Genomic DNA, 15,757 nt, shown 5'->3' with positions numbered 1-15,757 from the left:
TAATGATCAACCCCTCATGCTTCGATACCCTTTAAAGACCTCAAATGCATACACTATGCATCGACACACAAGGCCCACTCTCAACCCTCCCTAATGAACTATATCTCGCAATATCCGATTTCCTATCACCAGCAGACCTAAATGCCTTCACATGCACCAACACAACAACCTACAACCTCCTAAACAACACCCTCTATAAGCGCGATGCAAGTTCGCCAAATCCAAAATCCCTCTTCTGGGCCTCGACAACCGACACCCCGTCAACAGCCCTGAAATGTCTCTCCGCGGGCTTCGACATCCACTCAAGAACAGACACAGACCCGCGAGTAAAAGGCTGCACCCCAATAATGCTAGCCGCGTTGCATAATAGCATTGCGGTACTCAAACTGCTCTTGCTCAACGATGAAGCCAACCCAAACACCCGTGATAGAAAATTGATCCGCCCACCACTATCTTGGGCCGTCAGAGAGGGCCACTCAGCCATAGTGCAAATCCTGCTGAACGACGACCGTACAGACGTCAACTTGCAAGACAAGGCGGGCGACACTGCACTTATGATTGCCGTCAATCACCAGCTCAAGATGATAACACTGCTGCTCTGTAACGGGCGGGTGGATCCGCGCGTGCCAAATCGGCAGGGATGGACGCCGCTCAACCGGGCTGCGCGTGAAGCAGACGGGGATGTGGGCTTGCTACTTGCTAAGCATTTGCGGTTGATTCTCGACGGTGATGATGGCGCTGCGCATTGCCAGCATGTGTTTTTCTATGCGGCTATCATGGGACACGTTGATATTGTGCGGTATTTGGTTCAGTATTTTGGGGAGAAGCTTGATCCCAACGCCGAAGGACAGCAATATGGGCGGGGAGCATTTTCAATCGCGGCTTCGGCGGAGTGGGTGGATGTTGTACGGTTCTTACTGGAGTGGGAGGTTACGGATCCTAATTTGCAGACGCATTGGAAGAGGCGGACACCTTTGTTTGTTGCTGCGGAGAATGGGCATGAGGAGGTTGTGGACTTGTTGGTTGGATGTGAGAGGGTTGGGTTGGAGATTGCTGATATACATGGGACTACACCGTTGGGGGTTGCGACGGAAAGAAACCATGAGGGGATTGTTAGACGGTTGTTGGCTGGGTCTAGGCGGGCTGATCCCAATGCTCGTGATGAGAACGGTCAGACGCCGCTGTTTAATGCTGCGTTTTATGGTCACATAGGTGTTGTAGAGCTACTACTCGAGGCGCATGGCATTGATCCACATTTGGGAGACACAGATGGGAAGACGCCGTTAGAGGTGGCATCGGAGAATGGCAATCTGCAGGTAGTGGAGGTACTGCAGAGATACATAGACAACCCATCATGAATATTCTCGTCTGAATTATCATGACCTATCTGGCTTGCGGTCCCTATCATCCGCTATATCTATCTAATGCTTCCTCCCAACCCCTCCGCAGAGCCATGACCCAGCAAGTAGAAGCAAACGAGCAACTGATCGGTGTGTGAAAAACAATGGGAATCAAAGTGGAGAAGCCATATATCTATGGCGGTATCACGAATGCAGCAAAAGAATTCTAACAACGGCGTCTAACCAGCAAGCACGTGCCGCAACATAACACCAAACGGATCAGCAAGCTTGAGAATTTCCGTAACCTCGGGCTTGATGGGTTCACCCGCAGTACGGCGAAGTTGGTCCTGCTTCTTTATCCGCCGGCGGCGCTCTACGGCGATAGGGTCGTCCATGTTCTCATCTCCACTGTCTTCGTCAGAGGCATCAGATGCTTCATCTGAGATAGTGAGGTCCTCCAGATCAGCCTGTAAACCCGTGGTTAGCACTGGAGTCCAAATACATTTTTGAAATCGAGTGGGTGGAAAACACATACCTCGTCAAGACCGAAATCACTGCCCTTGAAAGCTGAAGCTCCTGGAATAGTTTCCCCAGAGGTACCTTCAGCAGCCATCTTCTGGCGAGTCTTGTTCAGATGCCAGCGTTTCCGGTCTTCGTGCCACTTGATAAGCTGGTTGATTTCCGTGAGAGCGAGGTCTTTGTCGATTTGGCCAACTCCAGCAGCTCCTTGGAACAAAGCGTTGATGTCCATTTTGCCTCCGGCGGGGCCGTTGCGCAGGAAATCGAGAATCTCCTCAATCCAGCCCATTAGAGACTGGAACAGGCCGTTGTCGTGCTGGTGCACTTCGTGGATAAACTTGTAGAAGTTGGCCTCGTGGCGAGCGCACAGGTCAATGAAGGCCTGCACTGTTTGGTTCGGATCGGCCGAGGCATCCTGGCGTTGTGCACTCTCAATCACACTAATGGCATCGTCGGCAAAGTGAGCAAAGTCCGTAATGCTGTTATATACATTGGCAGATTTGTAGACCCGGACGAGCGGCTCGTAGAATATAGTGAACAGGTCGCGGAAGAGCTGCAGTGTGACTGGCTCCTCGACAATGCTGAGCATCATCGCCTTGTCGCGCTGGCGGGTGTAGAGCTTCAGAAGCTGCTTCATGTGAGCGAACCACTGCGCGCCCTGTTGCATTTCCAGATCTACATTCTCCACGGCATAGTTCCAAGCCACATAGCCGTTGAACACCTTGCCAATCTGTTCCGAGTTCAGGTCAGGTGATATTAGTTCGGAGCGAAGGATGGCCACAATAATGTCGACATCGTCGGAAACAGCCTCTTCTCGGATCACATTCTTGATGACTTCCTCGGAATCCGCGAAGCTCTTGAGCTTCTGAGTAAGAACTGTATCTCCAACCTTCGATGCCAGAGAATCAATTGATCTTTGGAAATCTTTGATACTTTCGTTCAGCGTTAATGAGAAGATGCGTTGCAAAAGTGACCGTGAGCCGAAGGGCTGGGCCATGAAGAGGTCTAGAACACCAGACATTACTGCAGCAGGGTTGGCGATGCGAATCACATTCTTCATCAGTGTGTACGGAACGAGGCCGTGGATTCTCTTCGCCTGTGCAAACAGTTCAGGGGAGTTATCCTCGGCAAGGAACAGGTGGTATATTGTTGCAGCAACTCTGTTCAATGTTAGTAGGGCGACGCACTCAGAAAATCAGACAACATACTCAATGCGGAGCCACTCAGCAAATTTCTGATATTGCGGGCTGAGATCTTGAATTGAAGGCTTCTCCCGGATCTCGGCAAACAGTTTTGTCAAACCATCTAAAATCCAAGTGAGATTAGCAAACTATGTTATGCTGGAAGGAGGTCGCGACTTACTGCTTTCCACAATATCCCGCCGGAACCGCTCCATGTACACATCCAGCTCCGCAGCTCGCTGCCTAGCAATCTCGTAGAATCTCTTCTGTTCCTCGATTCTCACAGCATCCATGTCTTTCCGTCTCTGGACATCAACCAACTCTTCCTCGTTCAGCTGGATTGGTCGAGCAGTCAAGAATTCTTCCATAGCATTAGATTCTGCAATACGCTTGTTTTGCAGTACAGTACGCAGGAACGCGCGGAGCGACACACGCTGCTCCTCCCGGTACAGCACAGTCGCCCTGGACACGTCGCCCGTTGATGCACGCGGTGACTTCGTCGATCGCAGTGATCCTCGGGAAATCGATCGCCGGACGCTCCCTGGTGTGAGAGTTGGTGCAGAGAGCCGATCCTCGGGAGCATTCGTGTCCAATGTCGAGAGAGATGAAATAGAGGAAGCGTCATCATCTGCACTAGAACCCCACCAGCTTGAGGTGGTGGAAGACTTGTTCTTACGAGGAAGGGGAGGAAGTTGTTTTCCTGGCAGCTCAGTCCTCAGCCTCCTGTGAAGCTTAACAAACTCTCCATATCTCCTCCCAATATGAATCTCCTGTTGGTCGTGGCGACGAACTCGAATAATGAATTCCTACAACAGCTGTTGTCAGCAGATAATCCCAGCTCCCAACCGAAGACGATCAGACTTGTGAAACTTACAGCATGTTGATGGTATCGCACTGTCCGCTTGACAGAGGTTGTCCGAACAGCGGCCACGTTCACATCCCAACCGTTGATAGAATTGCCCTCGGGCATATTAAACAGCAGGCCGGATTCCTGAGCACCACGCTCGACAATCTCCATCTCCGAGAACTGGATACGCTCCTCATATCCCGACGCGGTCGGCACACCCGAAACCATCATCAGCTCCACGAGCTTCTCGCATTTTCGAGCCAACTTCCGGCGCTTTGTCTCCTCCAGTCGATCCTCCGAAGACGAGACATGCTTATTGGCAAACGATTCCAAGAACTATATCCCCAACTGTCAGTCACACTCTGTTCCTCCTCGTTTTCCATTCAGGGAAGCGAAACACCCACGATTTGTAGCTTATCCTGCCAAAACTCCTTTTCGCGCGCTTGGTCAAGGAATGGGAAATTTCGAACGTGGTGAACAAAAATATACCGAAGGATGGGCAGCTCCGAGTCGACCGGTGCGACCTCGCCGAATTCCGATCTGAAGGGGGCACCGAATCGCTGGAGCGCGGTGGGGGAATTTAGCTCGAAGATTTCGTCACGCACTTCACGGGAGATGAGCTCGCGCTTGAGGTCTGCACAAATTTACTTGTCAGCAACTACGAAATCGGAATACCATCATATCCTCCAACTTACAATGTTCTTGCCTGCCCGTCAGGACCTGGCCTGCTGGCGGGGTAGCACCCACATCTCCCTTGCCGTTGGGGAATGCGGGATCAGGCAATTGTGTTTCCGGCATGTTGAAGGATATTGCTCCTGCTTTGAGAGGGAAGCTGAGTCCCTAGGGGATTGAATCGCACAGCCAGTGTGCAGGTGATGGGATGAGAATGGAAACACAGAACGTGTCTGCCTAAAAAGGCTGGTTGGCGCTACAATGAGCGGCTGGGCAAGGCTGAACACTGCGTGCTGGGTCCCAGGATGTCTTCTGTTTCGTGAAAGGTGTGGGAACAAAGGTGATGGGGGGGGGCTGAGTGTGGAGCAGGAGTCGGGAGAGAAATGATGTCGTCACCCCCGGCCTTATAAGGCTATATTATAGGCTATTATAAGGCTAAATTATACAAGATTTGAGTGTTGATATGCTACTTTTTTTTTCCTAACTCGGCTCAACCTATTCTACTGTATCTTACTATTTGATAACACCAGACCACTTGATATGGTCACAAAATGCCTAGGTCACGTACGCCAAGGATGATTAAAGTGTTGCCTACTAGGTCTGCATCCTATGAGGCGTGGATTTTCCTCGGCAGTGTCATCGCACTAGTTATTATTCTAAGCTAGTTCCCGCATTGGTATATATTGTTTTTACTCGGGTCAAAAAGAAGTTACAGGGGACCACTTCCTTTATGTTTGTTCAAATCTGTTGGACCAAAAACGACTATACTCAATAGGAAAGGGAAAAAAAACCAAGATTTCAGCCATGTTTTCTGGGGTAGAAAGATTAAGGTAAAAATAAAAGCTGAAAAAAATAAAACCTCATAAATCCATCGCTGAGAACATTAAATTCGCTTGAGAAAACAAAAATTGAGAAGAGTGTGTTGTGGAAGCCCCCAGGAATCCCGTCTTACTTCATGAATTCCAGCTCCATGTCGCGAGGGAGATAGTGTCCCTGGGGTTGCGGGCCATTCCAGGGTTGCAGGTTGTGCAGAGCGCGCTCATGCTCAAGAGAGGGGAACATTTGCTGCTGAGGCTGATGGTATTGAGCTGAGTGGTCACTAGGAGTTTGCATCATGGGCTGAGCACCGCTACCCATCTGGGCGCTCTGGTTGTAAAGGGTGAAGTCGTTACGCCCATAGGTCTGGAGTCCGTATTCGTAGCGCTCAGAAATAGTGTCACCGACGTTACAAGAGTCCGGTGAGTACAGCATGGCGTTGCCCTGCGCACCAGGAGAGAGGCCAGAGGGCTTTCCAGAGGCATCATAGGAACAGTGGTTGAGGTTCATTTGCTCGTAATCATTCGAATAGCCCTTCATCGCCTCAAGGGAATGACCTTGAGGGAGCTGCGCGGCCATCGCAGTGTAGTCCTCGTTGCTTGGGTATTCCAGGTTGCTCCAATCCAGGTCGAAGTTGATGCTTTCCGTACCGGTGAGTGGGGATCCGTCAAATGACACAGGTCCCATCAAGTCGGGAACTGATTCGGCAGATGGGATAGACATGGAGTTCATGGACTGCCGGTGCATCTCGAGGGCTGGAATCAAGCCGTTCGGGTCACCGGCTTCAAACTGACTCTGGAAGCCGCTCAGGTTCACCGAGGTTGGGAACGAGTTGACATCGGTCATCAGATAGGGTGATGTTTCCCCGAACAGAGGGAAATCCTCCCCGTGGGCAAGCGCAGGAGGGTCAGCAAAGTTGAATTGGGGATTCTCAGGCCAGTTGTAGGTCTGGTCGCTGGGAGAAGGACTGGGGCCTGGGATAGGAGAGGCAAAGTCGGTCGTCTTCGACGCAGGAGTAGACACACTGGGAGTCTGCGGAGTGGCCTGCGCGGAAGAGCCTCGCTTACTGCCATTGCGGCCATTGTTCTTGGATCGAACGTAGACCCATCCATGAGATTTTTCCATGTGCTGCTTGCAGTTGCTGGCACGCTTCGAGGCATATGGGCACTTGTGGAATTGACATTTGAAGAGGGTAGGCTTGTCCGAATGTCTGTCGTTCATGTGGCGGTCACGTTCTTTCTCAGTGGGCCAACCTTTGGTGTGGTAATTGCAGTCAGAGTACTCGCACTTCCAGGGGCGAGTGTGTGTCTTCTCGTGCTTCCTATGAACGGGTTAAAATTTCGATTCTGATGCTTCGATTCAATGAATGGAACAACTTACGTCAAGTCACAGGGACGCTTGAAGACTTTGTCGCAGTCGGCGCACTTTTGATTGATGTTCATGGGAGGAGCATCCTTCTTGCGGCGGGCCATAGAGCGCTCAACGCCCTCATCGACCGCATCGTCAAGGCTGATAGTACGCTTGGTAGCACCGGACACATCCGCCTCGTAGGGCTTTCCTGTGGCCATGGAAATTGGCTTTCCATCTTGCATGACTACAAGTTCAGCGGATTTCCCATTCTTGGATAGACCACCTTCGAGGGTAGCCTTCTCAATGCTATTTTGAATTAGTTAGGTTCTGCAGTCCAATCAAATGGGGTATCACATACATAAGAGTGCTAGACTCCTTGGATTCGGAGCCCTGAGTCGCCTGGACTCGCTCGCGTTCGGCACGAACCATTGCTGCGTATCGCCGGACCTGTGAAACAAGATCAAGGAAGTATCCGTTAGTGTAAGGTCGATCGGCTGGTAGTCGTTGATCACGATCATTGAGATGCGAAGCCGAAGTATGCAAGCACTGGATCGTAAACTCGCAGAAGTTGAGATAAGAATTCCGAGAAGTAGCGGAATTCTTTAAATAATGAAGAAAAAAGAATAAGCATAACCGTAACTCCATAAACCTATTGAATAGAACGATGCATTGACTTACCGGCGCCAACCACAATAGGGTTTTCTCGAGGTCGCGCAAACAGACAATCTGTTTATTGATAATGCGCTGGGGAACACTTCGGACCAAAGGGTGGAATGGTTTCAAGCGGGCTTCTTTCAAGATAGGAACAAGCACAAAACGTTCAATCTGTTTACAGGCAGCTGGGCCCAATTGACGTTTTGACGACGAACCAGTATCAAACGCCGAAATAGAGCTTGTGATGGCAGATTGATTGTCGTGAATACCATCATTCACTATTCATTGTTAGTACTCAAATAGGAAACAATAGGGGAACAAAGAGCAACAATGTATTCTTGTGGCGTGTGACACCCACCTTTATTTTGCGAGTCAGCGAGCCCCTCTTCGCTACTGACAGATATTCCTAGCCCACTGTCTGACTCGTGGCTATGCTGCTGGTGGGCCTTTTTCTCGTCTAGTGGTATGGGAATGCTGCGACCCTCTTCATTTGAGGAACACGGGAAGTTCGACATAGACTTGGAGTTACTGCGAACTAACCCACTCTCCAAAGGACTTTCACCGCCAGCGACCTGCAAGCTCTGGTCTTCGGTAGGTTCCAGAGTAAGACGGCCGAGGATGGAAGTCATGCGTTCTTCAGCAGCAGTGATGGCTTCCAACGAAGTGGCGGAGCGATGAGGTAGGGAGCGGACGTGCAAGACAGGGTCGCGATCACTCGATGGAGGAGAAGTGGGGGTATGAAAGGTCTCTCCTTTCTTCAGAGGCATCTTAGAGTCAGGTGAGTCACTCGACAGGGTGGGAAGGGTGGTGTTTAAGACGGGCCGACGACGCGGGTGCACCCGTGATGGCTCAGTCTGGATGGCAGACATTATTGGGCGCAGTACTGTGTCAACGAAAATTTAGTACGTATGTTCGGACAGGAAAGGGACAGTGGATTGCGGCTGATTGGCCCATCGCATGACTCACCGGAAAGTTGCCCAGATGATTCGAGAAGTGACGTACAGTAGAGTCAGACAAATGCAAGCCTCAATTTGGTGCGGACTGTCTCCGTTCTTTGGTATATAGCAGGACCGCTTCTCTTGGATATCAACCAAGACTGATTAAAATCGACACACTTGAACCGCGATGAGGCTTGGGAGATGTATCACGATAGTGATCGTCTGATGGTCTCTGAATGAACATGCACTCCTCAACGTGTTGCGGGGGTCGGGAGACTTCAAGCGGGGTTCGAGGCAGAGAGAATCGAAAACACCGGTACAAATGGCTTTTAATCAACGATAATGATATCCGAAGACGAAATGAATTCCCCGGATTCCAAGTGAGATATTTCAATGAGATATAACGTTCAAGATTGGGGGTTCCAAGCGGTGAGCCCCACTAAATACGAAATCTGTGATATCTGTGGAATCTGTGGAATCCTTAGGCTGAAGGCAACGAAAATATTGAAAATGAAGAATAACCTCGAAGATGATGGGGGAGTAAGCGGATCAAGAGAAAGCAGAGAGGCTCATTGCGTGTTGGATGTCTGCCTGATAGACGAAGACGCTAACACCAAAATGGTATAGACTGTGATGGCTGAGCACATTCTACAGTGTGTGATTGGTCCTGGAAGGAGTTTGTATTGTAAACATATAACGGTAATCAAATAGTCCCGCCTTGTACATGGTTCCCGCGTGGCCCCTAGCGGGTATCGTACCGTTTCTCCACTGGTTCCACTGGATTCTTAAAATGGAAACTCGAACCTTGGAATGTCCAAAGAGCCTCAGTCCAGGCAACATTTTTTTTCTCTCCAAGAAATATCTTCAAATTCTCATGGCATAAAAGTCGGCAGTTTGATTTTGTATGGCTACATCGCCTACAAGGATCATGCCATGAAGAATTCTGGGCAAAATCAGGACGCTTATTGGCATGGAGCACAGGGTCTTCGCCCCCGGTGCCAATTGACCAGCAAACAAAAGCCTCAGCCAACAAAAAAAAATCAAGTTCCATGGTTATCGATGGATTTTTTTAGAGCCATATCCATAAGCCGAGGGACTCGTTCTAGGCTAATATTAACAATGCTTCCTCTGTATTATCTTGATTTCACGCCAAATACGAGCTGCACATGCGCACTTGAGCCTCCTGACACCGCTTGTACTTGAACGGTCCAATAGTAGTTGGTCCTTCTCAGCTTGCGTCTGTCGGACGAAAACGCATCCGTTGGCAGTTTTCTACCTGAGATGCTGATCGGACTATATCTCGTATTGTGCCAAGTGGCAATCCTCGACTCCGCCCCCATCTCACTCCTCTTCCCCGGTGCACAGCCCACTTTGTCAGTCTATCAAAAAGAACCAGTTTTCCAAAGAGTATAACTTTGATGGTGTTGTAGCTTCTAATTGACTTTACGCTGTACCTGGAATCAACAGTCATATCTGCAACCGGAAACGCCAACCTTATTAAAATCTTATATAATTCATTGATGTGCTCGGCTACATTCATGACTATATCATTTTGTAGCTGAGCACATCCTACCATGGCTCTAAGCTATTGAATTGGTATGGAAGTATATTCTCCTGGCCATCCAGGGAACACGATCAGCCAGCGGCATTTTATTACTCATCAACATCTTTGACCGGCCCATCATCGGTCTGACTATTCCAGGCTGCGGTATTATTATCTCAAAATGCAACTGCCTAAGTATCTCTAGTCATCTGCTAAATAATGTCGAGCAGCATCTGCGGGAGAATCTACTCAGCACAAAATGAGTCTGCCTGGACCATCGCGAGAGTTGCTAAATATATATTTCCAAGGAACCTATTTGGCTAAATTTGTTTCAATAACAAAACAAAAAATTATAACGAAGTCACCAAATAATATAAACTCAACTGTTCGTTCAGATTAATCAAAACCTCGGGAAGTAATTGGATCCCCGGATGATGCTAGTCATTTGGAGCCGGGGAAGCTTTTGTTCTACACGCTATCTATCACAAGCAAGACAACCCTCAATGGTGTTAGAGCACGCTTGCGACTGAGATCGGACTGAGAGCAATACCACAATATAATTTTGACTATTGGGGCGACCTTGTTGATTTAAGAAGATTGCAGAACTATAATGTACATATGTATATTCTCTTCATTCTATTCAAACGGAGTACTCCCCGGCCGATTGGACCTCGGCTTCGGGAGATGGCAGAACGGTGGGCGGTGCCGAGATGCCCGCGTGTTGATTTCCCCCGGATTCTGGAGCCGGTGAACCTCGTCTTCTCCCCTCAGTAATTCGCTGAATCTGGCGCGAGATTCTGTACATCTTCTCATGGGAACCTGTTAAACGGATGATTTGGTGATTGCATTCCGTTCACATTCCCTATCTCGCCCGCTTCGTTTGCCGACGGCAACCGAACAAGACACCGCACCCATGGACTTCGAACAATATGGGCAGAGCTCCCAGCAGCCTCGACAGCGGAGAAGAAGAGCTGGAAAGCGGCGATTGAACAACAAGGCACCCATTGCTGCACGTTTGGCGCTGGACCCCCAGCTGCGTGGGAAGATCGGCATAATATCCGAGGATCTAGCGAATGACCTCTTCCAGCAAAAGGCTCTCCAAGGTGAGTGTGAAGCCCCCTCGGCTGCTTTTAATAAGAATGCTAACCGGCCCGTCCTTTTCTGAGCAGATGTCACGACTTCCGACGATGGAGTGCTTTATGTTGCAATTGCCCCGCATACGCCGACTTATACCTCTGTGGAAGATCAGGCCTGGACGATACTCCCAGTGCGCATCCAGCCTACAGAGAGATCACCAGTTTCAATGTCACACTCGACCGTGCTGTTTCCTGAATCAGCAGACTCACTCCAGCCTTTCCTCCAGGCCTTGGGGAAAGTTGACTTGTCACGCAACTCCCTACAGGCACACCGTTCCGTAGAAATTCGGATTCTGGATGTCGCCCCGATTCACCTCGATACGATCTTTGTGACCGTCGAGAGACATCTCCTCCGCAATCATGATGATGTTCAGAGCAAATTTGGTGGCGGATTTACGAATGCGCAAGGGCCGAATGGACTCTGGGGGAAGGCGGGGAAGTCGGCAGAAGCCAAGAAGTATTCGAAAAGAGCTGCAGCCGATGCCGAACAACGTCTCACTGCAGCAGTCCGTGAAGCATTGGGAGCTCAGCGTATTGTACATACCGGAGACGTACTGCCCCTTCCACTCCCTTCCCATCCAATAACTCATGCGCCACCACCCCCTGCGCGGATCTCATTCTGCGAGCCCGTTTCGCAAGGCTTGCTGATGTCGACGACAAAGATCGTGCTTGTCCAGGCTCGCCCTCAAGGACTCCGCGCTCAACAAACTGTGCCTTCGAGATCTGCGCTTCTGAAGCAAGTGGCCGAGGACGAAGCTGACGATACTTCCAACGAACAATTTTATTCTGCAGCCGAGGATAAGCCTGGCGAAAGCGGGACAGAAATGGAGGTAACCTCAGCTGCCGAGGAGTCTGAAACAGAGGGCTCAGTAGGATCCATGAGTGACTCCTCGGATGATTCTCTGGAAGATATGATTTCTCTTAGTGCGCCTGAACTGCCCCAGCCACCATCGGGGGTGATGTCTTCCTTGACTTCGGCAACCCCTAGAGCTGGCGGTCGACGATCAGATGGAATCCATACCCCCGGATCTGTGGCATCAAATTTCACATCGGCCACCATGCGCCCTGGCCGTGGTGGAGGCAAGACCTTCAAGGTGGAAGGTCTTTTGCAACAAGTCCCAAATGAGGTTTTGCACCCACGGCCTCGCGACGATGAAGACGTCGACTCCTTTGTCTTTGTAGATATCAGCACCCTCGCCAAGATCGGATGCTTCTCTGGCGATTGGGTCAGAATCGAAGCCGCCGAGGAGCCTCAGCTGAATATGTTCGCCTCGCTCAAATTTGGAAGTTTCAACGACTCCCCCGAAGACTCAGGCGATTGGCGCCCGGTTAAGATTTTTGGCCTTTCGGGTCTTCCGTCCTCCAAGCCGCGGTATGCCATTAATCACTCCGGTGAACGCCGGTCTAGTATTTCGCAACGTCAACCCACCCGCTTGACCCCTTCAGTTTTCGTTCCCCCGCTGCTTCTTGGTAACATTGAAAACCCCAAGTACCTACGGATTTCCCCCATGACCTTCGCTACCCCTGCTGGCTCTTCCAAACCTGGTCTTTTGCATCACATGAAGAACACTGCTGCTAAGAACCCACCTTTGGCGAAAGAGGTCACGCTGCTCAAGGTTTCCACTCCTCTCTCAATGGATCGGGTTCTTCAGCCAGCGCTGTTTGCAGGACTGAAGCAATATTTTGAGTCACGCCGGCGCATCCTTAAAAGTGGTGATTTGGTCGGAATTAGCGTGGATGAAGGACTTGGTAGAGCGGTGTTCTCTGGCACCGCTGGCGGTGACAGTGCCAGCCAGGAGGAAGATATCACTATCAGGCTGGGCCAAGGTGTCAATGGAAATAATGCTGGAGCCCGCAAAATTGGCGTCGCTTGGTTCCGTGTCGGGCAGGTAACCCCGACTACTATAGAGGAGCTCGAGGAGACAGGCGAAGATCAATGGGGCGGAGTCGCTGTACTTGACCCGGCGACCACGCGCATGGTACAGGCTGGGAGCGACGTGAGCCGAGTTCCCGGCGTGTTGGGCAACGGGTGGGAGTATTGGCTGGGCGTCAAGACGATCCCAAAGAGCGTCCATGATGCCCTAATGCCCCATGGCATTGTTGCCGAACCACCTCAGTCCTTTACCCCATTATTGCAGCAACGAATCCGTGATTTGATGTCTGCTGCCACAAGCCCACGGGCTATTCAGCTAGGCATGAAGCCTGTCTTTATTCTCCTCACATCCCAGCAAAGACATATCGGCAAGGCAACCGTAGCAACTCGAGCGTGCTCAGATATCGGCCTCCACACATTCCCCATCGATGCATACGATATCTTGACGGAAGGCGGCGCGAATGGTGGCGACGTCAAGACCGAAGCATATCTCAAAGCCCGAGCAGAACGGGCTTTCCACTGCGGAGCAAACTGCACTGCACTGCTGATCAGACATATCGAGGTTCTAACCGCTGATCGCATTGTCACGGCAATGACCGATATTTTGAACGATGCCAGAGTTGTCATTGCCACTACGACTGATATTGAAACTATCCCGGAAGGTATCCGAAGCCTCATCACCCATGAGTTCGAGATGGGTGCTCCAGAGGAGAAAGAACGTGAAGGCATTCTGCAAAATGCCGTCGCAGAGCGCAGCATCAGACTGTCTGCGGATGTGGAACTGGGCACCATTGCTCTGAAGACCGCAGCTCTTGTCGCAGGAGATCTGGTTGACGTCGTGGAACGAGCTGCCGGGGCGAGAACAGCTCGCCTCGAAAGTCTGGCTGAGGCTAGCAAGAAACTTTCCGGTTCTGAGGTCTTTGTCAGAGATGTCCTTCTCGCAGGAGGGGATGGTGCACGAGGTGTCACCAAGGCAGACTTTGACACTGCTGTAGAAGCTGCGCGGAAGAACTTTGCCGATTCGATCGGTGCACCCAAGATTCCAAACGTTAGCTGGGATGATGTTGGTGGATTGACTAATGTTAAGGATGCCTTGGTCGAGACCATTCAGCTGCCTCTCGAACGGCCCGAGCTCTTCGCCAAGGGTATGAAGAAGCGCAGTGGTATCTTGTTCTATGGCCCACCCGGCACCGGAAAGACCCTGCTTGCTAAGGCCATTGCCACTGAATTCTCTCTCAACTTCTTCTCTGTCAAGGGCCCTGAACTGCTGAATATGTACATTGGTGAATCTGAGGCAAACGTGCGCCGGGTATTCCAGCGCGCTCGGGATGCTCGTCCCTGTGTTGTGTTCTTTGATGAGCTGGATTCTGTTGCGCCAAAGCGTGGTAACCAGGGAGACAGCGGTGGTGTTATGGACCGTATCGTCAGTCAGCTGCTCGCGGAGTTGGATGGAATGAACGGCGGCGAGGAGAATAGCGGTGGAGTCTTTGTCATTGGCGCGACTAACCGTCCCGATCTGCTTGACACTGCACTTCTCCGCCCTGGTCGCTTCGACAAGATGCTCTACCTGGGCGTGTCAGATACACATAGGAAGCAGGCGACTATCCTAGAGGCTCTGACGCGGAAATTTGCTCTCAACCCCGATGTCTCGCTTGACCGCGTAGCGGAACAGCTCCCTTTGACTTACACTGGTGCTGATCTGTATGCGCTCTGCTCTGATGCCATGCTAAAAGCTATCACCCGAAAGGCCACCGCGGTCGACGACAAGATCAAGACTTTGCCAAATGGTCCCGTCAGCACTGCTTGGTTCTTTGACCACCTTGCCACGAAGGAGGATGTGAATGTGACTGTAACCGAGGAGGATTTCCTGTCTGCTCAAGGGGAGCTTGTGCCAAGTGTTAGGTATGTCCACTCTCCTCCCCATTCTACCCTACCTCTTTCTCCTCTCGGTGACATACCATGATACTGACCTCTCGCAGTGCCAAGGAACTCGAACACTTTGAGCGCATCCGCCAGACCTTCGAAGCAGTGGACAAGTCAAAGCAAGACCCCGCCGCTGCCGCTCCACAGACAATCGCAGAGGCAATGGAGGCATTCAACCTAGGTGGCTCGGCCACACTAACAGAGGCACCTGCCACAAATGGTGACAGCCACGGAGCCGGGAGTATTCACGGCCGTATCAAAGGCCTGAACAAATGGCCAGGCAACGGTATCCGCAGCCTCAGCGGCCAGTCCACAACCAGCAGCAAAGGCAAAGGGAAGAGCGTCAGCAAGAAGGGAAAGGGGACTCGCACTGGCGCGGAATCTGATGGATCTGTTGATGGCGACGATGAGGATATGGCAGGTGGTGCCAATGCCAAAGAGGACGAAGACAATGATGATTACATCGTTCGGACTGATCACTTGATGAACCGTATGGAGGAGGTTGAATAGAAAGTCTGGCATGGACATACATTTTAACGTGCTGGCACTGTTCAGCTGGCCGACCAGCCGGCCTTTGTATCTACTAGCTGATTTGATATACCAATTGTTTATTACATTTTCAACTTTTCCTGCTATTATTATATCCTTAGCCTTCTTATCGTCATATGTGGTATTCCATGATTGTTCCTGTCGTTTTTAATACACGGGCCCTTCTCTGTCGAAACAAAACCAATCGCCTGTACCAGGATATGCCCCCCCCTCCCCTAACACCCACCGTCATTTCATAGCTCATAAGCTGAGCCAGTTATATATACTGAGAGTAGAGAAATTTGAGAAAAGAAGAATTGCTAGAACATGAATTTGAGAAGTGAAAGGTGGGATACAAGCGTGCGTGATATATAAATGATACATCCTTATAGATCATTATATTGATAGCATGGCCGTAATAAGACACCTCAATTGCT

General features: G+C 50.7%; 4 protein-coding genes across 4 annotated transcripts; 2 read left to right on the top strand and 2 right to left on the bottom strand.

Moving 5' to 3' along the window:
• Positions 1-44: 44 nt before the first annotated feature.
• On the top strand, positions 45-1,358 carry N7447_008935 (ankyrin repeat domain-containing protein; the record flags this gene model as incomplete). Its single annotated transcript, XM_057233197.1, has 1 exon — positions 45-1,358. One exon carries the CDS (start codon positions 45-47, stop codon positions 1,356-1,358), a length of 1,314 nt encoding a protein of 437 aa, XP_057082739.1.
• A 221-nt stretch (positions 1,359-1,579) lies between these two features.
• N7447_008934 (PX domain-containing protein) lies at positions 1,580-4,685 on the bottom strand (the record flags this gene model as incomplete). Its single annotated transcript, XM_057233196.1, has 7 exons — positions 1,580-1,807; positions 1,876-3,019; positions 3,068-3,164; positions 3,222-3,846; positions 3,915-4,223; positions 4,292-4,521; positions 4,583-4,685. 7 exons carry the CDS (start codon positions 4,683-4,685, stop codon positions 1,580-1,582), a joined length of 2,736 nt encoding a protein of 911 aa, XP_057082738.1.
• An 822-nt stretch (positions 4,686-5,507) lies between these two features.
• Positions 5,508-8,248, bottom strand: ace1 (putative C2H2 transcription factor (Ace1); the record flags this gene model as incomplete). The annotated part of the gene is made up of 5 exons (XM_057233195.1): positions 5,508-6,696; positions 6,756-7,031; positions 7,084-7,325; positions 7,404-7,657; positions 7,738-8,248. 5 exons carry the CDS (start codon positions 8,246-8,248, stop codon positions 5,508-5,510), a joined length of 2,472 nt encoding a protein of 823 aa, XP_057082737.1.
• A 2,525-nt stretch (positions 8,249-10,773) lies between these two features.
• On the top strand, positions 10,774-15,302 carry pex6 (AAA family ATPase peroxin 6; the record flags this gene model as incomplete). Its single annotated transcript, XM_057233194.1, has 3 exons — positions 10,774-10,963; positions 11,030-14,771; positions 14,849-15,302. 3 exons carry the CDS (start codon positions 10,774-10,776, stop codon positions 15,300-15,302), a joined length of 4,386 nt encoding a protein of 1,461 aa, XP_057082736.1.
• Positions 15,303-15,757: the final 455 nt, after the last annotated feature.

This window comes from Penicillium robsamsonii (genome assembly GCF_028829455.1).
Source record: "Penicillium robsamsonii strain IBT 29466 chromosome Unknown utg000005l_segment0_segment0, whole genome shotgun sequence".
In the NCBI taxonomy this organism is placed as follows: Eukaryota; Fungi; Ascomycota; class Eurotiomycetes; order Eurotiales; family Aspergillaceae; genus Penicillium; species Penicillium robsamsonii.
The sequence above is the reverse complement of the archived record's forward strand: the minus strand, read 5'-3'. Positions and strand labels throughout refer to the sequence as shown.